The 25,800-nt window shown below is 45.2% G+C and overlaps 1 protein-coding gene across 6 annotated transcripts in view; it reads left to right on the forward strand.

The window, feature by feature from the left end:
• PNPLA7 (patatin like domain 7, lysophospholipase) overlaps positions 1-25,800 on the forward strand; it is a 120,976-nt gene that overhangs the window by 59,058 nt on the left and 36,118 nt on the right. For 3 of the 6 annotated variants that reach the window (XM_081847466.1, XM_081847463.1, XM_081847464.1), the window contains 5 exons: positions 6,362-6,422; positions 7,369-7,518; positions 16,658-16,721; positions 21,183-21,351; positions 23,644-23,826. In XM_081847466.1, the coding sequence (XP_081703592.1) occupies positions 6,362-6,422; positions 7,369-7,518; positions 16,658-16,721; positions 21,183-21,351; positions 23,644-23,826 (627 nt within the window). Of the gene's footprint in view, positions 1-6,361; positions 6,423-7,365; positions 7,519-16,657; positions 16,722-21,182; positions 21,352-23,643; positions 23,827-25,800 lie in introns of all 6 variants that reach the window. The other 3 variants (XM_081847461.1, XM_081847462.1, XM_081847465.1) reach the window with 1 other exon arrangement.

Below are 25,800 nucleotides of genomic sequence, written 5' to 3' on the forward strand. Positions count from 1 at the left end.
AAAAACTAAGGTATTAGAAAAAAAACTTGACAGTTACAGACTCAGAACGGTTTCAGAGGGAGACAGAGTTAAATGTGGTCAAAAAAGTAAAATACCTAGGGGTAAATATAACAGCAAAAAACTTGAGTCTTTTTAAGGACAACTATGAGAAATGTTGGTCAGAAATTAAGAGAGATTTAGAAAGTTGGACAAGATTGAAACTTTCCTTGTTAGGCCGAATTGCTGCTATTAAGATGAATGTCTTGCCAAAAATGCTGTTCTTGTTTCAAACATTACAGATTGTGGACAAAACAGAGTGCTTTCAGAAGTGGCAGAGAGATATTTCCAAATTTGTCTGGCAGGGCAAAAAGCCCAGAATTAAGTTTAAGATATTAACTGATGCGAAAGAAAGAGGGGGCTTTGCCCTGCCAGACTTAAGGTTGTATTATGAATCAGCAGCTTTCTGCTGGTTAAAAGACTGGCTACTTCTTGAAGACACTGATGTACTGGATTTGGAAGGTTTTAACAATGCTTTTGGTTGGCATGCATATCTATGGTATGACAAGGTTAAGATTAACAAGGTTTTCAAGAACCATATTGTCAGAAAAGCAGTGTTTAATGTCTGGACAAAATACAAAGACTTACTGGAAAATAAAACTCCAAGGTGGCTTTCACCATTGGAAGCGAAGGCCCGAAAAAGACTCAATATGGAGGCCAATTGGCCAAAGTATTGGGAAATATTAGAAAAAGATGGAGATAATTGGAAATTGCAGAGTATGGATAAAATGAAAGATAAAGTGCGAGATTGGTTACACTACGCTCAGATTAAGGAAGTTTTCAAACTTGACAAAAAGTTAGGATTCCAGGTGGAAAAATCGAAACTGGAAGCGGAATTGTTAGAGCCTAAGACTAAGGTACTTTCAAGAATGTATAACTTGCTGTTAAAATGGAACACACAAGATGAAACGGTAAAATCGGCCATGATAAAGTGGGCACAGGACATTGGGTATAATATCATGTTTGAGGACTGGGAAAGGTTGTGGACCACTGGGCTGAACTTCACTGCATGTAATGCTTTGAAAGAAAATGTTATGAAAATGATATATAGATGGTACATGACCCCAGTCAAACTTGCAAAAATATACCATTTGTCCGATAACAAATGCTGGAAATGTAAAGTAAGCGAAGGAACGTTCTTTCACCTCTGGTGGACCTGTCCTAGAGTGAAGGCTTTCTGGGAAATGATATATAATGAGCTGAAAAAGGTATTTAAGTATACCTTCCCTAAGAAACCAGAGGCCTTCCTTCTGGGTATTGTCGGCCAGAGGGTGTTAAAGAAGGACCGAACATTTTTTATGTATGCAACAACGGCAGCAAGGATACTCGTCGCCAAGCACTGGAAAACCCAAGATTTACCCACACTGGAAGAATGGCAGATGCAACTGATAGACTATATGGAACTGGCCGAGATGACCGGCAGAATCCGAGACCTGGGAGAGGAGACCGTAGAAGAAGATTGGAAGAATTTCAATATTTATTTGCAAAAATATTGTAAATTGTATGAAGGTTAAGAAGGATGTTAGATTATAAATAACTTGGCACCATTAAAATAGACGAAATGAATTATGAAGATAAGTTAAATTTAGGAAAAGATAAATTTTGGATAACTATTAGGCTAAGCTTAATTTTTTAAGGTATGAAATAAACGTATCTAAAATTTGAGATACAACATTGGAAAATTAGATAATAAGGATGGAAACAAGGTGATAAATTGCTGGTTTAAGTTTTATAATTTGGAATGCTGGAGCGGGAGATGTGAGGAGGTCCAAAGAAGATAAGAAAATATGTTATGATATGTACTATTGTGTTTATTTATTTGTATTGTAATCAAAAAAACCTTTAATAAATATATATATATATAAAAATGAATGTTAATGGGTCTTTCCAAAGCAATATTTTTTCTTAAATTTATCATTTGAAAGCTTACAAAGGCAAAGAAACAGTAATATGACAGCACTACCCAGAACAGAGAATGGAAGCAAAAATAGGATTTAGAAATCAGATGTACTGAAATCATGAAGTCCCAAGCAATATGAACGGATTTACATTGTCTTGAACCTTGTTACACCAAATTGCTTATTATGGGATTCCATTTTTCTATTAAGAGGTTATCAAATTGCCTGCCTTCTCTGGTTCTCACAACCTTGGTAAGCTTTATCACGTAGACAGCATCCCAGATTTTAACTGCCTAGTCCTTTATGGGTGGTGTCCTGATTTTCTTCCAATTACTCCAAAGCAATATCTTTTTCTTTTCAAACAAGTCTTGCTTTTTTCTCATGGTTGTTTCGTTCAGGGTCAGTTCAAGAGGGGTTTTTGGTGCGGAGCAAGTCCACCCTCAAGAAAGCAAGGAGAGACATTGGGTCTGGGGGCTTGACAGGTCATGTACTTTCTGCTTCACAGGGTGATGGACTTTGGCTCTCAGTTGGAGTGATGAATGGCTTCTCATCTGCAGTATTTGCATTTTTCTGAAGCTGGGGTCTTGACCCACCTCTGGATCTGTAAAGGGGTCTGCTTAATAATTAATCTTTTTAAAAATTACACTTTGAATACTTTGTGGCTGCTGTGCATAAGTCCAGAGGCGTCTCTGGGGATTGTGATAAATTACCCCTGCTGTTCCCCGCCCCCGGGCGAGGGGCTGTGTCCTTGAAGTGCTGCACGGTTGCTTGGGTCTTACAACATAGGGATTGTGGTTGCAATTGCAGCCTCAGTTTTGGCACTGCAGACGTGTGTGGGAAAAGTGAAGCTTGGCTTCAGAGTGATCCGTTGCTTCCAAGCCACCCTTAATCCACCCTTAGTGAAAAGGGTGGTAGAAACTATGAAGGGGTCAGAGCACTGTTACTGCAAAGGAAGCAAATGGATTTGACACTTCTTTCCCACCCTCAGCCTGTACAATTGTAAGGGACTAGAAACTTCATTTTGATTTTTAAGTGGTAGTAAAGATAATCAGAATGTGGGTGCCATCCCAGGATTTCTGGAATGTGTGTGGATTAAAAGAATGAATGTGGATCTATTCTTGTAAGTAGCTTTAGGTACTAGGGAGATGTTTATGAAGTTATGGATTCTAGGAATTATGGATTTCCCCCTCCTATTTCATAAAAGCTAGAATTTGGAATTGCCCAGATTGAAGCTGATCAGCACTTGGCTCAGGGCCAGACAGAAAGAACTACCATTTCTGTCGAAGCATCAATCCCTTAAAGCTATTTGTCTTCAGCTGGTGGGTCAAGGCTCACTGTTGAGTAGTGACCTGAGCTAAGGTGGGTCTCAGCACAGTACAAATATAGCATTCAAAAGTAGGTCCTCAAATGTATGTGTTAATACTAGATCATTAGTCTAAAAAGTATTTTGACTTAGAGTAGGTGTGGGGAATCTTTGGGCCTCCAGATGTTGCTGAACTGTAACTCCCATTGTCTCTTGCCATTGGCCATGCTTGCTAAGGCTGATGGAAGTTGTAGTTCAGCAACATATGGGAGGACCAGAGCTTCTCCACTCCTGACTTAGAGAATCCAGTACCATGATATGCATTGGCTTTTAAAAAAGCGTAGGTGATAAATGTACAGAGGGCTGGCTTATCGCAGCTGTTTAATCATGGCAGTGAAATGCAACCTACATGTATAGCAGCAGTGTACTACTGAATTGTTGGCTGGTGGGGTGGGGTTTAAGCAACAGAGGCAAATAATCTCCTTTGTCCCCTGCTTATGACCTTCCCAGAGTATCTGGTTGGCCACTGTTTGGTTTGGAACCCAATTCACAAACTTTTTTGCATACTCCTGTGCAAAAATGTACCGGAATTCGAGTGAGTAGCTTAGTTGGAAAGATTTGTTTGTTTTAATAACTTCTAATATTGCCAACCACCAGTTTTCAAAGGAAGCTCAAGGCTGATTGCAAATCCAGGTATCACGTAATATTAAATATATATATCTCGGCCTCCATTCCTAGTTTAATTCATAAGGCCTAAATAATGAAATACTAAAAAGTCTAAGCTGCAATAATGATGTTCAAAACAGCCATAGGAAATTTAAGTGACATCAGGTTGGCACTCTCTCTTTTCCAATTGACTTTAGATTGTTCCCCCGCAGCTTTGTCTGAAGACATTATTTGCTTCAGTGGGAATCTCTCATGCCACTATATTGGCGTTTCTTGCCAATATCAGAAGAGCTCAAGCAATTTGGTTTGTTTTGGTTACTGACATCATAGAAATATAGTAGAACTACATTCTCTCTCTTTATATCGAAAAAAACCCTCTTGTACCCGTGTGTGTGTGTGTGTGTGTGTGTACGAGCAAAGTGCTCAGCATGCTTTTAAAACTCCAAGGAAATCGTATGCTGCTCGCCTTGTTCAAATCCGAAATTGATGTTCCTGGTGCGTCGCCATGGCAGCGCCAGTGTGACTCAACCAGTGGCAGTAAGCAACCTGCTGTGTGCTCACTCAGAGCTGCATTTGGGATTTGTGTGTGTGTGTTTTTGTGTGCGCCTGTTTTTATAGCAAGTCACATGAAGGAGTGCAGCTTCTGGCAGAGGGCTGCAAACTCCTTCCTCCATGACCCCAAGGTCATGCTTGGGAGGTTAATGGGCAGGGCTGTGAATATGCTGTGCTTTTAATTCTTTGCCTCCCTACCAACATAACAATCTTAAATCAAGGTGAAAAGTGAGCTAAGAAGTTGCACGGGGTGGAAAGAAGTCCTAGGGGGTTAATGGGGGGAAGGGTTAATATGGGGGAATGGCGGGAGTGGGTGGGTTGGTGAGTAGAGTGAGCATAGGCACAACAGTGTGTGTGTGTGTACACACATGTATGTGCACACACCTGTAGAGGTCTATGCACCTGTATTATTTCCAGTTTTGTCCTGCATAATTTAAGCGGCTACGTCAGGGGAAAGAACAAGGGCAGCTCCGAGAGTGTACAGAATGGGCTGTGGCTCAGTGGGAAAGCATCTCCACGACATGCAGAAGGTTCAGTCTCCAGCATCTCCAGGTGGGGACTGCCTGAAGCCCTGGGGAGCTGTTGCCAGTCAGTGCAGAAAATGCTATCCTAGATGGGGCAGTGGCCTGACTTGGTATCAGGCAACTTCCTGTGTTCCTGGGAAGGACCATAGTACAGTAGTACCTTGGAAGTCGAACGGAATCCATTCCAGAAGTCCATTCGACTTCCAAAACTTTTGGAAACCAAAGCACGGCTTCTGATTGCTGCGGAAGCCCCGTTGGACGTTTGGCTTCCAAAAATAGTTTGCAAACCGGAACACTCACTTCCAGGTTTGCAGTGTTCGGGAGCCAAAATGTTCGAGAACTAAGCTGTTCAAAAACCAAGGTACAACTGTACAGTGGTGGAGCATCTACTTTGCAGACAAAAGGTCCCAGTTGCAATCTCCAGCATCTCTAGGCAGAGGAGGAAGAGACATCCCTACCTGGGAGAAAGCCTGAGGAGCTGCTGCCAGTCTGTGTAGAGATTATATACTGAGCTAGGTGGACCAGTGGTCTGATTTAGTACAAGGGAGCATCCTTTCGCCACCATAAGTTTACCTTGACCTTCTTTTCCTTCCTCCCTCTATGGTACAATGGAAGAACTATCAAGCCTAAAATCCAGGTTCAAAGCCAGGTTCAAATTACAGCCACAGAGCTGACTCTGGGCCAGATATTTCATCACAGTTTCTCTGCCTAACTTATACCATGGAATTGTTAGGTTAAAATGAGCAATGCATCCCGTAAGAACATAAGAAGAGCCCTGTTGGATCAGCCAGTGGCTCACCTCATTCAGTTTCCTGTTCTCACAGCATCAGAGCTCCCTCCCCTCCTGCAGTTTTCAGCAACTCGCTTTCAAGCATTACTGTCTCCGACTGTGGAGGCAGAGCATAGTTATCATGGCGAGTAGCCTTAACCTACACAGTTTTTTCTAACCCCCTTTTAAAGCCATTCAAGGTGGTGGCCATCACTGCCTCCTGTGGGAGAGAGTTCCATAGTTTGCACTGTGTGAAGAAATGCTTTCTTGTTTTTATACACACACACACACACACACACACACACACACACACGGATAAATGCCCTTTGAACAAAGTTGAAAGGGTTAAAACAGAGCCTTCAAAGCAGGAAGAATGCATTTCTGGGGGAAATCAACTTACTGCAAAACTTTAGCAAAGAAACCATTGTTTCCCTTGAAGCTTTTCTTTTGTATCAAGGAGCTTCCAGCCTCTGAGCATCTTGGCTATGGTCCATTTACAATCCGTTGTGTGTCGTCAACCCCGCCCCAATAAATCTCAATGTGGCTGCCTGTTAAAGACACTTCTGCCATCCCTCAGCACTGTTTGGTCTGATGTTTGTGTGTCTCTTGCCAGGTTGTGACTCGGCTTATCCATTTGCTTGGCGAGAAGATCCTTGGCAGCCTTCAGCAAGGGGGTAGGACGATGCATCCTTGCCTCCCCTTTTTCCCTTTCCCATGTGTTGGGGTTTGGCAAAGGTGGAGAGGGATTGGCTGTTTCCACTTCCACACACTCCTTGGGGTGGAAGAACCAGCCAATTGGTTCTTTCTTTAAGGTGATTGGAGCGCTGTTATTGGCTGGAGAGATGATTGCACTGCTGGAACTGTCCTTACACTGTAGTTCTGCCCCTCTCTCTCTCTCTCTCTCTCTCTCTGTGTGTGTGTGTGTGTGTTTGAGCTTTGTACAGTCCAGCATTGACTGATCCATGCTTATTACATTTTCCTCCACTCTTACCCATTTTTCTGCTGTTAATATTCTTCCTTTTTCTGTGATTGGAAACTTGGAGCAGAAATGAGCTAACCTTCTGAACAACAGAGCCTAAATATGTGGCTAAGAATATTTCCATTCAGGAATTTATTTCCAGGCATTGACATTGCACAACAATTGTTACAGAGGCTGGAAGGCTGGACTGGCCCACAAGCAGAAATCAAGCATTTAGTGTTGCCAGCCCAGTACTGTAGAACACCCTTCTATCAGAGATGTGACAGGCCCCCTTGCTTTTGACACTCTGGCATCTCTTGAAGACTTGGTTTCTGCCAACAGGCCTGAATGATTGTATGTATTTTTAAAAATAGAATTATGTTATAGCAGTTCTGAAGTATTCCTATAAATAAATAATGGTAAATTCAGCAACTAACAGCTTGTCCCTTTCATGACACTAGGAATTAATTGCCTGATGTTTGTATTTTCTTATACACTTGTGAAAACCATTAAATAAAATAAATAAAAAATAAAATAGCAGCCACCTAAGGCTTCACCCTGCCCAAACAGTAGAGCCAGCCCTGACAAGTGCATGTGTTTGTGTGTGTTTGGGGGTGGTGTGGATAATGTGCAACTTTCTGAATGGCTGTTCTTCACAGCAGGTCACCCACTTGGACTGCATGCCTCTGGGAGCAAATGGGATGCCAGCAACCCTGCTAGCAACCTCTCCACAGTCGCCATCATGCCTGTGTCAGAAGATGTGCCTCTCTCCACCTTCACCCTGGAGCTCAAGCACGCCCTCTGCGCTATCGGTAAGAGCTCTCAGCAGGTGATGTTGTTGGCCCCATGGTTTTGATCTCTTTTCTGCATTAAATGGATGGGAGGAAAGGGCAGGGGGGGCATCAAAAGGCTGTATTTGTTTATTTATTTGATTTAAAAACGTTTGTCTATGACTTAACTCCAAATAAAACCTCTAAGCAGTTTGCAAAACACACACACACACAAAATATACATTAAAACTATCAATGAAAGCCAAAGTTAAATTATCAGATTAAAAGAAATGTCGGCATTTGCATGTCCGGGTAGGATTGGCTAAACAAAGACTGTTTTAAGCAGGCAACAAAAGTAGTACAGTGAAAGCACTTGCCTGTTATATCGCTAGGCAGGGAGTTCCAGAGTGTAGGTGCTGCCATGCTGAAAGTTCTCTTTCTTACCAGCACAGAATAAATATTTTGTGTTAGCCAGTGTTACATTATGTTGCATCCAGTATACATCCTACGCTGAGAAGGCCCATTTGAAACTGATGGGTGTGACTAACATTAATTTCATTGGGTCTACCCTGAGTAGAGCTTAGTTGGATACATCCCAAAATATTTGACGGGGACCTCATATTCTGGCTTCCAAGGGTGAATTAGAAAGATACTGTGTGTGTGTGTGTGTGTGTGTGTGTGTGTGTGACTTGAACTTTTCTCTCTTCCCAACATTTCCCTCTCCATATTCAATCCTTTTCTATCCCTTGATCTGTGTTGGGCAGCTGAAGCACTGCAGGTCAGAGTGGCAAATCCTGGCTGGCCCCCAGCTAAGACCCAATGCAGAGCCTCTGCTGGGACATTGACCAGGAATAAGACTTGCCTGGGCCACAGCCGAAGACAACACTGACCAAAGTGATGATCAGCTCATAAGGGCAATGTCCAAGCAGTGCCTGAAATCCTCTCTGCCGGGAAGTCAGGTCAGCAGGTTGAAGAAGCAGAAGAGGATGGGTCCGTAAAGGAAGGCAGACTGGCTGTTGAGCAACAATGGGAAAGCACCAAGAAACAGGGAGGCACTGGCTGGGGCTTATGGGAATCATCATCCACTTCATTTCTGGGCCCAATTCAGGTTGCTCGTGTTTGTATTTAAAAGCCTTAAGTGACTCAGACTGGAAGACCACCTCCTTCCTGACAGAACTTCTTGGACTGTACTACTTTCGTTGCCTGCTTAAAACAGTTTTTGTTTAGCCAAGCCTACCCAAACATGCAAATCTAATATTTATTTTAATCTTGATAGTCCCTCCATCCTCAGAGACTGGGGGTGGGGTGGCCTGGAAGAGGGCCTTCTTTGTGGCAGCCCCTCAGTTGTGGAACTCCCTTCCCACAGAGTTGCATCTGGCACCTTCATTATACATCTTCCGGCAAATGCTGAAGTTGTGCTTCTTTACCTTGCTTGGCCTTTAACACTTTTTAAAGGACCCACCTTATTTCTGTGATTGTAAGTTGCTGTGAACTATTTTTAATTCTGCATTTTAATTGTTGTAACCCACCCTGTGAACTGAGGGTGAGGGGCAGGTAATAAATTATTGAAGGAGGGGGACACTAGATGTGCAAAGGCTGGGCTGATATATTTAGCCACATTCAAATCCCAACTCAAAGACTCCAGCCTTTCTCCTTTATCTTATTCATCCACCTCTTAGCACAGCAGCCCCACTCTGTTTCATCCAATTTCTGACTTTCTGACGGCTTTTCCCACAAAAGAGCCATAGCTCCTGTCCTGCAAACCTTCTACCTGTCAATTTTTTCAAAAGGCTGAAAGGCTGCTTTGTTTAGTGAAGCCATGCAGGGTTTCCACCCACCCACCCCTTTTGAGTGTTGTCTGGCAAGCAGCACAGTGCCATTCTCGTGCAGAGAGGACCTTGTCATCAGCGCTGTTTGCGTGGATGGATGACGTCTTTTTTTGTGAGGGGGTTGGGGGGCACAAATCAGTGTTTGCGGAGACAGCCCTCAGCAAACCTCAGCAATGCTGGTTTCTTTGCTCTCCAGTCCTTGATATTCCTGTGCCTCTTCACTCTATGCACTGTTAGAAACAGTGCTGGTCTACATGGGTCCTTAAGCTAGATCAGAAGCATCAAAAGAGACAGTGGGACAGTCTCCCTCTGGAGGTTGTGGACTCTCCTTCCTTGGAGGTTTTTAAGCAGAGGTTGGATGGCCATCTGTCATGGATGCTTTAGCTGAGATTCCTGCATTGCAGGAGGTTGGACTAGATGACAATTGGGATCCCTTTCAATGCTATGATTCTATGTTTCCATGATTCTAATGGTCAGGCTCAGGAACCTCAGGGTTGCATGTGGCCCTCCACCTCTCTGTCTGGCCCTTGAGACTCTCCCTAAGCCAGATACCCCTCATGCCAGGTCACATCCTGCCTTTGAATGTGGAGAATCCATTCAACCATCAGTGCTAATAGCTGTTCGCCAAAATATGTTGAGTTTGTTACTTCACCTCTTGGCCTGCCTTTTCACCATTTGCCAAATCCCTCTTTAAAAACTTAGGAACATGCCTTATACCGAGTCAGAACCTTGGTTCATTTAGCTCTGTATCCTCCACACTGCCTGGCAGCAGTTCTCCAGGGTGACACTCCCTACTTGGAGATTAAGCAGATGCCCTGCCACTGAGCTGCTACCCTTCCCTGAGGTGGCCACACCTACATCTTGTGGCAACGCATTCCACAGAGTAATTGTGCAGATAATAATAATAATAATAGTAATAAATTTTATTTATATCCCGCCCTCCCTGGCCAAAGCCGGGCTCTGAGTGGCTAACATCATAGAAGTAAGACAATGCATAAAAGCAAGCGATCAATAAATTAAGATACATCCCACAATTAATTCAAACAAATTAAAATTAAAACTGGACAAGTGGCAATCTTCAGGTTAAAATTAAAGGCGGTTCACTGTTTTCACTGATATTATAAGCACCTGTGAGTGGGCTGGGAACCTCCTTCGTTCTTGTTCTTATACAAGGAGAAAATGAGTCAGACTGAATCCTGACCAAAGGCCTAGCAGAACAGTTCCATCTTGCAGGCCCTAAGGAAAGATGTCAAATCCCACAGGGCCCTAGTCTCTTGTGAGAGAGTGTTCCACCAGGCCAGGGCCACGGCCAAAAAGGCCCTGGCTCTAGTCAAGGCCAGTCTGATCTCTCTGTTATTTGCAGACCGTAAGATCCTCCATGGGGCCTACCAAGAGAGACAGTCCTGTAGGTACGAGGGTCCTAGGCCGTATAGGACTTTAAAAGTTAAAACCAGCACCTTAATCTTGATCCTGTACTCCACCGAGAGCCAGTGCAGCTGGTATAGCACTGGGTGAATGTGATCCTGCGGTAAGGACCCCATAAGGAGTCTCGCCGTGGCATTCTGCACCCGTTGGAGTTTCTGGGTCAGTTTTACGGGCAGCCCCACATGGAGTGAGTTACAATAATCAAGCCTGGAGGTGACCGTCACATGGATCACAGTGGTGAGGTCAGGGCGAGAGAGGTAGGGGACCAATTGCTTAGCTTGGCGGAGATGAAAATATGCCACCTTTATTGTGGTTGTAACCTGCGCCTCCATAGAAAGGGAGGCATCAAAGATTATACCCAAACTCCTGACGGAAGGCGCTGGCACTAATTACACCCCCACAAGGGATGGGAGTTGTCTCCTCAACCCCGTATCATCTCGACCCAGCCAAAGGACCTCTTTCTTCGAAGGATTTAACTTCAACCGGCTCCCACGTAACCATCCAGCCGGTTGAAATAGCTTCCTTTTCTTTTCTGGATGTGCTGTCAGCCCATTTCCCCTCGAAGACCTATTATTATTATTATTATTATTATTATTATTATTATTATTATTGACTCTCACAAATCCCAAAATGGAGAGTTGGGGGTGGGGTGCCACATGTTTGTTTTGAGAGGTGTTTGAGAGTTTACCTGCTTTAACAAATCTTATGAGAATGTGGAGGGGAATATAAATTTAAAATGCAGCACATACAGTGGTGCCTCGCAAGACGAAATTAATTGGTTCCGCAAGTTTTTTCGTCTTGCGAGTTTTTTGTCTTGCGAAGCACAGTTTCCCATAGGAATGCATTGAAAATCAATTAATGCGTTCCTAGGGAGACCGCCTTCAGACCAGGTCCGGGGACAGTCTGTCCCCGGACCTCTTCTGAAGGCTGGGGGGGGGGGAGGAGGACTTTTCTCCCCACTGCCAGGCTTCAGAACAGCCTTCTGAAGGCTGGCGGTGGGAAGAAAAGCCCTTCTCCCGCCGCCAGCCTTCAGAAGAGTTCCTGCAGGGCTGCCTAGGCTGCGAATAGCAGCCTGCTGCCCGGTGCGAGGGACGCTCTGAAGCAGAGCGCCCCTCGCGCGGGGCAGACATCTGCAGCTTGGGGAGCCCTGCGGGGAACTCTTCTGAAGGCTGGAGGCGGGAGAAGGGCTTTTCTTCCCACCGCCAGCCTTCAGAACAGCCTTCTGAATGTTGGCGGTGGGGAGGAAAAACCCTCCTCCCACCGCAAGCCCCGGGAAGAGAGGAGAAGCTGTGCGCCTTCTCCTCTGTTCCCGGACCTCCCACCGCAAGCCTTCAGGACAGGTCCGGGAACAGAGGGGAAGGCACGCAGCTTCTCCTCTCTTCCCGGGGCTTGCGGTGGGAAGAGGGTTCCCCGCTGTCCCGGAGATTTCCCTATGGGCTTTCGTCTTGCGAAGCAAGCCCATAGGGAAATTCGTCTTGCGAAGCCGCTAAAAATCGGAAAACCCTTTCGTCTTGCGGGTTTTTCGTTTAGCGAGGCATTCGTCTTGCGGGGCACCACTGTAGTTAAATTATGGGACTTGGTTCCACGGGGGCAGTGATGGCTTACCAACTTTATACGTGGAGGATAAGGCTTTCAATGGCTGCTATCCACAGTGACTGTGCTATTCTTACGTTCTTAAAAGAGGGTAATGGTCAAAACACCTAAGAAATAATCTTCCCTGGAGCGGTTAACTTCACATACTCTGTATCTCCTTTTTCAGAAATCGGTGTGGGGTCCTAAATTCTGAGTCAGGTTGCAGACCTGGGTTTCCTTCTAACAAAGTCCCAGAACAGCAGCCAAAACCGCCTCTGCACTGTAATGAGGATGCAGTTGAGTGTGCGAGAGGCACATGCACCACTTTGCTTCAAGCATCAGGATCTGTGACTCATCCCAGTGCAGGCTAGAGAAGTGTGTTTGTGTGTGATAGAGAGAGGCAGGGAAGGTTGTTTACCAGGAAAGGATGATTTTCTGTGTCCTCTAGATGCTGTTAGGGGAAGAGTTGTCTGCTGTGTGTTGTTGAAGCTGCTTGGTGTCAATGGCCAAGACAGATCCCCATCTTTCTCTTTCTGCTCATTAAGAGCTTAGTGACTTAAACAGCCACATGGATGCTGTGAGATGGGTAGAGGAGGTGCCTGTCCTGTTGTGTGTGTATGGTTGGTTTTTTTAAAAATAATATAGGTAAAAGGACCTCTGACTGTTAAGTCCAGTCGCGGACGACTCTGGGGTTGCGGTGCTTATCTCGCTTTACTGGCCGAGGGAGCCGGCGTTTGTCCACAGACAGCTTCTGGGTCATGTGGCCAGCATGACTAAGCCGCTTCTGGCGAACCAGAGCAGCGCACGGAAATGCTGTTTAACTTCCCGCTGAAGCGGTACCTATTTATCAACTTGCACTTTGACGTGCTTTCGAACTGCTAGGTTGGCAGGAGCAGGGACTAAGCAATGGGAGCTCAGCCCATTGTGGGGATTCAAACTGCTGACCTTCTGAGCAGCAATCCCTAGGCTCTGTGGTTTAGACCACAGCGCCACCCATGTCCCAAAAGAATATACCTTCACTGCAAAAAATGCTGATGCTTAGTATCTTTTGGGGAGTGCTATCGCTTTCCTAATCTGCAGCTGAGAGACATTCTGGGTTCACAAAATGTGTAAGAGGAAAGTGACATCATTTCATGTCATTCGGTTAAAGTGTGGGATTCAGTACTGTAACAAAGTTGATCCTGTTGCTTGCCCATGCCTGCCCTGCAGCAAATCTACCCCAGGAGATTCCTGTCTGTGATGGGTCTTGTGGAAAGTGCACCAGATTGGTGAAAATGAGCTGAAAAGTTGCAGCACCACCAAATCTAAAATCAGTAGCAATTGCATAGAAAAAGAGAAAGAATGAGAATAAGGGTGTTGAAGAGGAGCAGACCAGGCATCTGGTAATGTGAAGGCAGCAAAAGTGTGGTGTTTTGATTGTTGTTGATTTATAAATTACTTTCTCAAAACAATTTACACATAAGATAATTAAAAACAGTTAAAAACACAAATACAAATTCAGCAATACATTTGAGATGAGACTAAAAACCTAACAAGTGGGACAGTTGTAGCAAAGACACATTTATACAGCTGGGAATGCCCTGTTGGAATAAAAAACATATTCTGTTGTTTCCAGAAAGTGCGGATAGTGGGCACCTGTTGTTTCTTGAGAGGAATGCTGTTACGGAAAATAGGGGCAGCTACAATGAAAGCCCTGCTGGCTTCTAAGATCTTTGGAACTTGCAGGAGAAATTCTCCCACAGATATATTTTGCATCACGCATACACCCCAATGCAAATATTTATCTACTCATTTGTGGCTAGGGTGTCAGACTAGGACCTGGGAAACCAGAGTTTCAAATCCCTACTCAGCTATGAAGCCTGCTGGGTGTGTCCTTGGGGGCCAGTCGCTGCCTCTCATCCTAACCTCCCTCATAGGATTGTTGTATGTGGATTAAATGAGGAAGGGGAGAACCATGTACACCACCTCTAGCTCTTTAGAGAAAAAGGGGTGGGATATCAGTGCAATAATTAAAGTCACCCTTTCCCACTTGTGATCCTCAGCAACTTGTATTCAGGGGAATGGTGGTAGATCTTTCCTGCTTTAATGTGGTGACACATGAGCATCAGAAACAAGTTTTCAGAAGAACACTGCTGCATTATGGCCAGGAGACCATCACTCTCATAGCCTCATGTGCCCTCCTCTTCCCTCTGCCATCCACATCCCATACGCATGGTGCTCATTCAGGCGCTGAGCAACTTGTTTCTCTAATTTGCAGCTGGGCCGGCCTTTCGTTAATAGGAAAATGAGTTATTTTGCTCTGTGCTGTGATTCTGGCAGGGTTTATATTTCATACTTTGCTCGGTGCGAGCACTTCTGTCAATACCACCCATGACCTTTCTCTTTCTGGCATGACATTAATCCCTTGCTTTCTCTCTCTCTCTCCTTCTCTCCCTCACTTCTCACCCCCCTCCCATCTGATGTGCCTTACAGCCGCAGTTACTCTGGGGGGGAGAGCTTTGGTTCTTTGTTGACATTTATAGCAGCAAATAAAAATAGGGCCGAAAGGCAGCTGCAGCGAGCAAAGCGGCTTTGGGCACGAGGTGAAGTTGTTTTTTCAGAAGCAGGGTTCAGGGCCTCTGTAGAGTGTTCAGAAGGGTAAAAAAAATATATCCAGAGGCCTGTGTCTACAGAGTCAGTGAGCTGAACAAAAGATACAAGATAAAGAGCTGCGTGTGTAGCTCTGCTTCTTTGTGACTGATTTTCAGGTTTACTAATTAGGAGGGTAAATGCTTGTAAATGCACGCACCCATGGCGAGTTAGGAGCCTTCTCCAGGCAGCCAGTCAGAGGAGCATATATTAGCTGGAAAGGAGCTGTGTGCTTGTCCCAGGGGTGGCCCATCCTGTTTTACCACCTGAGGCAAACCAGGAATGTGTTGCCCCTTGCCCCCCCCCCGCTGTGTCCCGTCTGCCCCACCACTTTCGCTGCTGCCAGAATGTCCCCTGCTCCCCCAAATTCCTCAAGACCTTGTTGCTCACCTTTTCTGCTGCTGGGGCATGGAAGATGAGCAGTAACACCACCCACCAGAAGTGGGATGAGGGCTCAGTACTGCTAGTATTTGCCCTGGTAGGCAGAATCCAGAAACTGTCAGTAAAGGGGGTGACTCAGAATGCGTGGTCCTAAGAAGCTAGAAAATCTCCTCCGCTGAGGCCCTGCAGGAAGGTCCTGAGAGTCTCTGTGTGGAAGCACCACTTTCTAATAAACCACCCGCTTCAGTCCAAAGTGGTGCACCAGTCTCTTGATTTAGGGGGCAACTGATGAGCAATACTGAATAGCAGCCAGAGCAAATCTGAGACAGTGCGACAGTCTCTATTGTGTAGCTCTCCAAAAGAGGATAGTAGTATTTCATGTGCTTAGACAAAAATCCTTCAAGGTCCCAGTATCTGTAATCGGGTGACAGAACCTTCAGCCTTCTCCAGGCAAAACATGTTGCCCTGCTTCTTGGACCACAGCCCATTTTATTTTCAAACTTAAAAGAAGGAACACTCAAGATTTTTCAATGTTATACCAGGATACTGAAATGACAGCTGATTTGTTCCGCAGCTTCTCTGGGGTAGTCGATGAGGATGAGCCATTCTTGGTTTGTATGCTTGCTAAAGGAAAAGCCATGATTTGCAGGACAGCAATTCTGGAGTTTTTAGATGCTCGGAAGACACAGCTGTGCTGACCACTGTAGTCCATGTGTTGGCAAACTTGAAGCTGGATTACTGCAAAGTACTCTGTGTGTGGCTGCCCTTGGGTCAGGTTTGGAAATTGCAGCTGTTGCAGAAGGCAGCAGCCAAACTGCTGGCGGGGGCATCTGACCAACAACCTGGGGCACCATCATATGCACTGGTTGCCCATCTACTACCAAGCCTGGTTTGAGGTCCTTGTATTACATTTAAAAGCCCTGAACAGCTTAGCTCCGCAATGCATTGGGGACTGCCTGAATCCTTATATCCCAGCTCAGTCACTGAGATCATCTGCAGGAATGTCACTAATTCTTCAAGTTGGCAAGGCTCATATGATAACAACAAGAAATAGTGTCTTTTGTATAATTGACCCATTCCTGCAGAACACCTTGCCAACAGAGATGCAGAAGGCACTTTCTGTTTCAACTTTTAAATGCCTGCTGAAAACTTTTCTGTTCTGTCAGGCTTATGCAAGCAATCAAGAATACATTTTTCCACAACAGCTGATTTCTGACTTCAACTTTTTATATGGTTCTTATTGCATGAGTTTATGTACAGTTGTTGTAAACCACTCTGATACATATTTTTGATGAAAAGTGATATATATATATATATTTATAAATAAATATATTCTCTTCTTCTAGGTCCTGCTCTGGTCCTCACCAGTGACAACATCAAACAGCAACTTGGGTCTGCAGCTTTGGACAGGTAACTCCTGCATTGTCTCTTTAGCGTTGTGGCGGATGTTTTGAGCTTTTCAGCATTTTAGCACCAGACAAAGATTTTTTTATTCACCTGGGCATTTGGATAGCCCTAGCAGTCTGTCTCGGTGGTTTATTTTTGGCATTCTTATGTGGGTGGGATGGGCATTTTATAGTTCTGGGTAATTTTTGTACATGATTTTTGGGTGATTTTTAAAAAATATTTATTTTGTTTTAATGTGGTTTTTCTCCCCTCATTATATTTAGTATGCTGCTGTCCCAACAATGTAAAACGATACTTAAAATTGATTTGAATTCAATTATCCTGCCTCATAAATAAAACAAGGTGGACCCCACCAACACAGTATACAACAGTGGAAGTGCAAACGGGATTTTAAAAATGAAAATAAACCCTAACTGCAAAGTTTAGGATTCTCCAGTCTGGGATTGGCAGGAAGCTTGAATATTTTAAACTGCCATTAAACAGAAAAGAAAAGAGGAGGGGGAAACACCCTTAATTTCCTGTGGGTTCATTTTTCGCTCGTCAAGCCCCTGAAATATCAGGCAGCTGTCAGGTTAATTAGCCCTGCTTTTGAAGGCGTTGGATGTTTTTGCCTCCTTTTCTGAAAAGTTGTCATGAAATGTCTGATTAATGGCTGGCATCTGCACATCCTGTGTCTATTGACACAGAGTTCCTGGGTGGAATGGAAAGAAGGCAGAACCCACACAAATAGGAAGTGAGCTGGGGAAACCCTTTGCTGAAGGGGATGGGTTGTGCTAAGGTGGAAGATTTGGATCCTGAGGTTAAGAGGGTGAATAGCATTGGGCCATATAGAGTGTAGGAAGGAAGCTTTCTGATAAAGCCAAATTACACTGCTAGGCCTATTCAGAGCAGACTCATTGAAATCAATGGACATGACTTACTTTGGCTCATTCCCTTAAGTAGATCTGCTCTTAAGAGGGCTTAGTTGGGAATGAAGAATACAGTCACCCAGAGAGAGCAGATGTCCAAATAGTACAGGGCAGTGCCATGCTCATTCTGATGCAGAATTTTTTTCCACCACTACCCCTCTCTATTCTGAAAGAGCTTCTTTTAACGGGAGAGGTGGCAACTCACATATCCCAAGGGATACGCTATGAAACAGGGGAGCTGCATTGACATTACTGCTCCTCCTGCACAGCCCCCATTTATTTCAGCAGGGATTGTACAGGAGAAGATACTGATAGAGGTGCCCCCAGGATGGGACTTTGAGGCAGATGTCCTGGGTCCCTCTCAGCAGAATGGATAAGGGAGGGGATCAAATGCAGCAGGCTTTATCACTCGCAGGGTGGGGAAAACTGGTGAGCCAAATCTCCAATTCCTCCACCTGCCCATTGACCAGCTCTGACAGGTGGGCAAGAACATACCCATCCCCCAGGCAGTTACCTAATGGGATAATGTCAGGGGTCACCTATAAAAGTTCAAAGGGTTTCCTGTAACCACTGATTGACCCTTGCAGCAATCTTCTTTTGAATTTGTGCTTTCAGCACCAATCAGCTAATCAGTGCTTATAGGGAAACACTTTGAAGTGAGACAGGTGCAGGAAACTGAGCCAGTGTTCACTTCAGGTGCTCAAGGCATGAAGCTGAGGACAGATGAGAACCTGTTGACTTCACACCCCACTTTTGGGCTTCCTGGACAGCAATCTAGCAGGCTGCTGCGGGAAGGAGGATGCTGGACTAGATGGACCTTTAGTCCCATTCCTTTGTCCCAGAATCCCAGCATCCTGCCTTTCCCCACCACTGCTACATGCAAAGAGCCTGCTGGGTCAATTCAGGGACCTGTCCAGCCCAACATCCTGTTCTCAAAGTGGTCAACTAGATGCCTGTGGGAAAACCTTATGAGGACTCCCAGGGCCAGGGGGTGGGGCAAGGCAGGTGGAAGAAGGCCTTGCCTGATGAAGTCTCTCCCCTCACAGTTCTTCCTCCAGGCGCAGCTTCTTTATGAGGACTCCCAGGCCCAGGGGGTGGGGCAAGGCCTCCTTCCAACTGCCTTGCCCCACCCTCCAGTCTCTGCTTCTCAATTTGTATTGTATTATTTTATGCACTGTGGCTAGCTGTTGTTTTATTGATTGTAGTTTAGAAATTATTTATTGTAATTGTTAAGAGTAGATTTCTGTTTAATTTTTATATGCTGATATTTAATATTATTTTATATTATTCTAATGATTGTTGAATGTTACTTTATTTGATGTAGGTTGCTCATTTTAAAGTTGTTTTATGACTTCCGGGTTGGCGCCATCGCCGAATGGCGGACTCCCTCCGAGCCCCGGAGGGAGCCTGCTCGGCAGGGGCTGGGTCCTACCGCGCCGGCGACACGGGGACCCTTAAAAACCATGGGCGCTGAAACCCATGGACATGGTGACTCGGCTGGCACCTTTTGAGCCCCCCCCCCGACCCGCGAAGGAGCCTTTTTAAAGGCTGCGGAACGGGTGACGGGGGGGGTGGTGCTTTGAGTCCTCCGCTTCCCCTGCCGAGCGAAGCCGCATGCCATTCGACGGAGAGCGCTGACTTCTTCCATTGGAAATTTGGACTTAAAAGCATAACCCGTGAGTAATCGGAACTTGGATTAAAAAAGGCGAGAAATTTTTAAAGAATTCGGAACGAGCGGGGGAGGCGTAAAAAGGAAGTCAGCCCCCCCCCCGTTGTAGAGGAGCTAAAGTAAAGGACTTAACATCTAAGATTGAGCGCAACCCTATTTTGATAAAGTTATGAAATTTCGCGATGGAAAACTATAAGATTGAGCTGGAGGAGAAAAGTGGAATTTAATCAAAAAGCAACCCCCCCCCCCGGAACCTGGGAGCCTTTTAGTTAGAGCGCCGGGAGAAGACAAGGAGAGGTTTTGACAGCTGTCAAAGAGCTGTCAAAGCAGAAGAACAAAAATGAGAACTTTGTTACGAGGACTTTGCCGGTTATATTTGTTACAAATTGGATACAAAATGTTTAAAACAAGGAATAATAAGCTACTTTGACTGGTGGACGTGATCTGGAAGGGAACTGAGTTACTACAATCCACCTAGAAGAGCCGAGGGATATTACAAGTTGTTGGCATCGAATTTGACAGAACTTTTTATCTCCTGGGAAACTGCAGAAATGGAACACTATTTTGGCTACAGAGGTTTACACACTAAAGTAGACAATAGACTTATCTATTGAAAAATGGAAGGGACTTGGCATCATGTTTCGTTCCTGAATAACAGAGCCTCTGCAGTGGAATTTAGAAGCTTTTGGAATTAGAACATTTGTGCAGGAAAACAGGAAAAGAAAGAGGAGAGAGATTAACAAGAACAACAAGAATAATAAGAATTGGACAAAGTTGGAAGTGGGAACATTTGGGACATCCAGATTTGAAAGGTTTAAGAAATAAAATTGGAGTTTTTACTCCCAAGTATATAAAAATCTGGATGGAAAAAATGGGCCTTTTCGAGATAGACTCCTTCCAAGATTGGACATTTAAAATTAAAGAAGATTGGTAAAGGACTATGGTTTAAATAAATGTGGGAGCTCCAGGAAGACATCAGATGTTGATTAATATGGGGAACGCAACCAGGAAAAGGGGGAGGGAAATTTGGAATCCAAAGGGTGTAAAATTATATTTTATTTTACTATATTTTAATCTATTTTGTATATTAAAGGGGGGAACGCGCGGAAGGGAATAGGTCGATCTTAGGAGATGGGAAAATATTTTTAAATTGGGTTAATGATAATAAGGTTAAAATTTGGGATAATAAATTGCTGAATTTATTTGTAAGAATTGGAATATAAGAGGGGGAGGGGAGGGGAAGTCCTGGAAAGATGTTACGGAAAATAAGATTTTAAATTTGGATGTTTTGTTTTTTTATATTGTTATAATTGGAAACTCTTAATAAATATTATTAAATAAATAAATAAATAAATAAAGTTGTTTTATTATCACATTTTTGTACAGTCGAACCTCCATTTTGGGATGCACGCATGGCAAACCCAGAAGTATTTTACTAGGCTTTGCCACACGCGCATGAGCAGAAGCGGTCCTTAGGTTGCGGAAACCTTGGGATCCGACCAGACCTCTGGAATGGATCCCGTCGGCAACCGGAGGTACCCCTGTATTGCATTAGATTGTTATAAGGTGTACATTCTTTGTTTCTTCAGCTTGTAAACCACCTTGGGTATTGTAAGGTAGAAAGACAGTATACAAGTTAAAAGTGATGGAGGAGCAGAAGAGCACTCACCCCACCCCCATTGTTTCCAGCAGCCAGTATTCCGAAGCACCACTACCTCTAACTGTGGAGGTAGAGCACAGCCTACTGACTAGTAGCCATTGCCATTGCTCTTCTCCCCTGCTGTCCCTGCAATCATGGGTTCTGACTGATGCTTCAAGACCAAGGCCTTTGGATACAAAGAGCCCCCTCATACCGGTCCTTCCTCTTTGTGTCTCTCCCCACTTCAGCATCCACGAGTACCGTTTGTCCAGTTGGCTGGGCCAGCAGGAGGACATGCACCGCATCGTGCTCTACCAGTCTGACAGCACTCTCACGCCCTGGACTCAGCGTTGCATCCGGCAGGCCGACTGCATCTTGATTGTGGGCCTGGGGGAACAGGAGCCAACGGTTGGAGAGGTGAGGCTTTCCCAAACCTCTACCTTCTACCATGCCATCCCACTTGGCTTAGTATTTTCTACTCTGACTTGCAGCTACTGTCTAGGCTTCAGGCAGAGGCTCTTACCAGCCCTTCCTGGAGATGCCAGGAATTGTACCTGGGACCTCTTCCATGCAAAGCAGATGCAGTACCACTGAGATACTGCTCTTCCTCTAAACTTAAAGTAAGATTCTGTTCATCATTATTTTGAATAATAGAGCAATTTTGTAACTGCCTTAATATTGAGCTGGACCGTTGATCCTTGGCAGTGACTCACCAAGTTTTCAGACCGTTTCGCCCCCAGCCCTAACTGCACATGTCGGAGATTGAGCCCTGGTCTGCCGCAAAGCTGCTGCGCCCTTACCCAACATGGTATATTGCATATCTGGAACTTCTAGCCCACCTTGCAAACCACCATTGTATCTTGCAAATCTGTGGATATGCTCTAGTCTGTGCAAACTAGCTGCACAACATACTGAAATGTCATCCATCCTGCATTCTATACCACTTAGCAAATGAAATCACGTACAGTATAAAGACGTCTGAGAGGGAGGATTTAAGAGAGCAGCTTTCTGCTTGTGGGCTGCTTTCTGTGTCAGCTGCAGCCTACTTAGCCCCACTATGCAAGCAAGTCAACTTTCTGCCTGCTGGAGCTTATCAACTCTTGTGCTGAGGGTTGGCACTCCCGATTAAACTGCAGGCACCGGATTTACCGAGATGAGATTCAGGCCATGTAAACTGCTTTTGTGTTGGATTCTGAGGTCTGATGCTTTTCTCTCTCCTTTCTTCTGTTCTGATTATGGCAGAGCCTGGCAAAATGCATTCACAAGACTGTTCTTAGGACTGCACCACAAACACCTTCCTCATAGTGACACCCCTGCCCTTTACAGTGTTGCACGATGTGACCATCTGAACTCAAGATGCACACTCTTTCTTATGCAAAATGTAGGAAAACAAAATAAAAACCCCACACCAGTCTCTCAGTCATCCAGCATAGCTACGGTGCTTGGGAAGGATGGTGAAAATGATTGAAATGCCCTGGAGCTTCTTATTTATAGAGACAAGATAATAAATAGGCTGTGAGATAAAGAAGTTATCAACGCCCAGATATGTTATCTGCTCCCTGGGATGATTTTCTTGCCTCTCCCTTTCTTATGACTATTATGATTATTGCTTATTATTACAGTTTCTTACTTCCTCTTCACCCTAAGATCCCGGGGCAGGTTACAATTTAAAATACAACATTAATATTAAAACATAATATTACACAATATAAACACAGTTTAAAAAAACTGAAACTAGACTAACTAGTACCCCTCCAATCTTTTATGGTCATACAAATTCAGTGCATCCACAAATAACCCAGAGATGCATTTTAAATATAAGCACACATTCTACTCATGTGAAAACACCAGGCAGGCCCCACAAATAACCCAGAGGTGCATTTTAAATAAAAGGGCACATTCTACTCATGTAAAAACACACAGATTCCCAGACCATCCATGGGCTGGATTTAGAAGGCGATTGGGCCGGATCCTGCCCCTGGGCCTTAGTTTGCTTACCTATGGGCTAGTGGCCCATCTAGTTCTGCATCCTGTTCTCGCAGTCGCTAATCAGATGTCTCTTCTAGGAATAACCCTGTGAGGCAGGTTAGGCAGAGAGTTGATGATTAGCCCAAGATCACCTAGTGAACTTCGTGGCAAAGGAGGGATTTAAACCTGAGTCTCCCAGGTTCTAGTCCTGACAATATAACCACCACATCACCGAGGTCCATTAATTACATGGGGTCTACTCTGAGAAGAACACAGTTGGATACACAGCTATATTTTTATCCTTGCATATTTTTTTCCCATTCTTTTGCTGGTCATGGGGAAGTGAGGGAGGGAAGAAACCTTATTCAAATCGTACTCAAACCACCCTTTGGCCCATGAGATTAACCAGTTGCTGCCCATCCATTTTCAAGCACATGCTTTCTTCTCTTTTTTAAAAATAGAAACTGGTATTATCTAGAAGCTGATTCTATGGTAGTGCCGAATTCACACCATAGTCACTAGGAGAAATGTAGCTTTGCTGTGTAGCAGCACAGCATTTCCGAAGGTCATGCATCACTAACTATCCCCAGTGTGCCTGCTGCAGGCCAGGGGGCAGGAGCAGGCAACTAAAACTGTGCTAGCACATGAAGTGTGTCTGTGAGTGATATGGGATAATTGCTGCAGGACTGGGCCACTGGCAGCTGTGCTCACCTGGACAATCCTTTTCTATTGTTGTTCTAGCTGGAGCGGATGCTGGAGAACACGGCTGTCCGAGCCCAGAAGCAGCTGATCCTACTTCACAGGGAGGATGGCCCCCTTCCCTCCCGGACCGTGGAATGGCTCAACATGCGTAGCTGGTGTTCAGCCCACCTCCATCTTCGCTGCCCCAGGCGGGTTTTCTCCCGGCGGAGCCTCCCCAAGCTGGTAGGTAGCTTCATGGGGGGAAAGGGGGAAATCCCCTGTTCAACAGGAGGCTGGTTTAGCTCCTGCCTGTCTCCCTTCTTACAACCAATCAGGCTGTAGCTCTTCCTATCATTGGCTCTGGCATCACTTATTGTTTATCTCCTTACCTTCAGCCCTACTGTTCGCAGTGGTCACCAGTCAGCACTGCCCTGTTCCATTGCCAAGTCACTATTGGTGTGTGCTTGACCCATGAGACCTGCATTTTTATTTCTTTATTATATTTATATCCCACCTTTTCCTACCAAGAAGCTTAAGGTGGTGTATTTGGGTTATCCACCTCTCACTTTATCCTCGTGACAACCCTGCGAGATCAGTTAGGCAGCCAGACACTAAATGACCCAAGGTTAACCCAGTGGTTGAATGGGGAATGGAACACTAGGTCTTAGTCCAACACTCTTAGCGGATACAGAATTCTAGCTCATTTGTTCAACCCAAAGCATCATCTAACATGCTTTAAGACTTCTGGTTAGCTGTTCTGATACACAACAACTTTTGCCCAAGAGGGAAATTCTGAAAGCCTCCATCCTGTTTTCCAATGACTCCTAAGATCGGCTGTCATATGGGCAAGCAGTGTGGGAAAGTGCAGCCACAAGCTACGAACCACGATGGCTACTTCTGCTAAGAACATAGTCCAATGGCCCATCTAGTTCAACATCCTCTTTTTGCAATGACTAATCAGGTGCCTTAGTGGAAAGCCTGCAAACGGGACCTGAGCACAGCAGCACTTTCTCCTCCAGAAGTTTCTAGCAACTGGTATTAAAAAGTATACTGCCTGGGGTGTTAGGGGACCTGTAGTACCTCTTGTGGTAGACATGTTGTGCTGCTTCTGGGGTAGTTTGTCCACAAACACACCCCGCACTCAATTCTCACCTGTGGCTCCTCGAAGCTGTCAGCATGTGACAGTGGCCATGTCCCAGGAAATGGCTTTGACTGGCTAGCCAAATCAAGAGAGGGTAGTTGATGGGTCTCAAACCCTCAGTGAATTAGGGACTTTTCCTGCATGCAAAGACAGGATCCGGTGGATTGAGTGGACAAGAACAAGAGTGGGTCCAAGGGTCAAGAAGGAGTTTCTGCATGTGCTGTAGAGCAGTGTTTCCCAACCAGAGGCCATATGCTCCTGCCCCCCCCCCCAAATATTCCAAGAGGCCACAGGTGAAAATCACGTAAATGAGGGAGCCATAACACAAGGCTAGGGGGCCACAGAGGGAAGTGAGAAATGAAGAAAACATTTAAAAAATAATAATCCTGATTGGCTGGCTATCCGCTGGACCAATCACAAGTGGGTAAGGGTGCATCCCACAGGGACCTAATGTTCCTTTTTGCCACATGCGTTTTCTTGGGCCAGTCCTGGTTTGTTTCCAGTGGGAGAGGATGATTGCTGAGGCTCCCGTTTTGACCAGTAGAGCTTGCGATGCAGAACCTCAAGGTCGGGTAACTGCGGTAGTGGGGTGGCAATGGGTAGGGCTGGGCGAGCTGGAGCTGCTTGTTGCTGCCACCAGTGCTGGGCCCGGTGGCAGCCTGGGCCTGACTTCTCAAGGCGCAGGGTGCAATCCACCCCAGCGCCTAGCGGAGCAGGGCCTTTGGATGTTGCTGAGGGGCGCAGGGCCTGTTGGCAGCTTTGGCTCAGCTCTGCAAGGCACGGAGTGGAATCCACCCCAGCGCCTAGCCAAGCAGGGTCATTTGGTGCTGCTCACTTGCATCTGGTAAATAACTGTCTACTCAGAAGAAAGTCACACTGAGTTCAGTGGGTCTTACGCGAGGTAAGAGTATGTGGGGCTATAGTGTTTTATCTAGGCAGCCAGGGCTCCTCCAGATGACAATATCTTTTTGATCAGGTCAGTGAGGACCACTTGCTTTTTAAAATCCTCCCATATGTAAAAAGTAAACACTTATTTGACCCCAGTTATTTGACACAGAGGGGGAAACACACAGATA

This window comes from Podarcis erhardii (genome assembly GCF_964252035.2).
Source record: "Podarcis erhardii genome assembly, chromosome: Z".
In the NCBI taxonomy this organism is placed as follows: domain Eukaryota; kingdom Metazoa; phylum Chordata; class Lepidosauria; order Squamata; family Lacertidae; genus Podarcis; species Podarcis erhardii.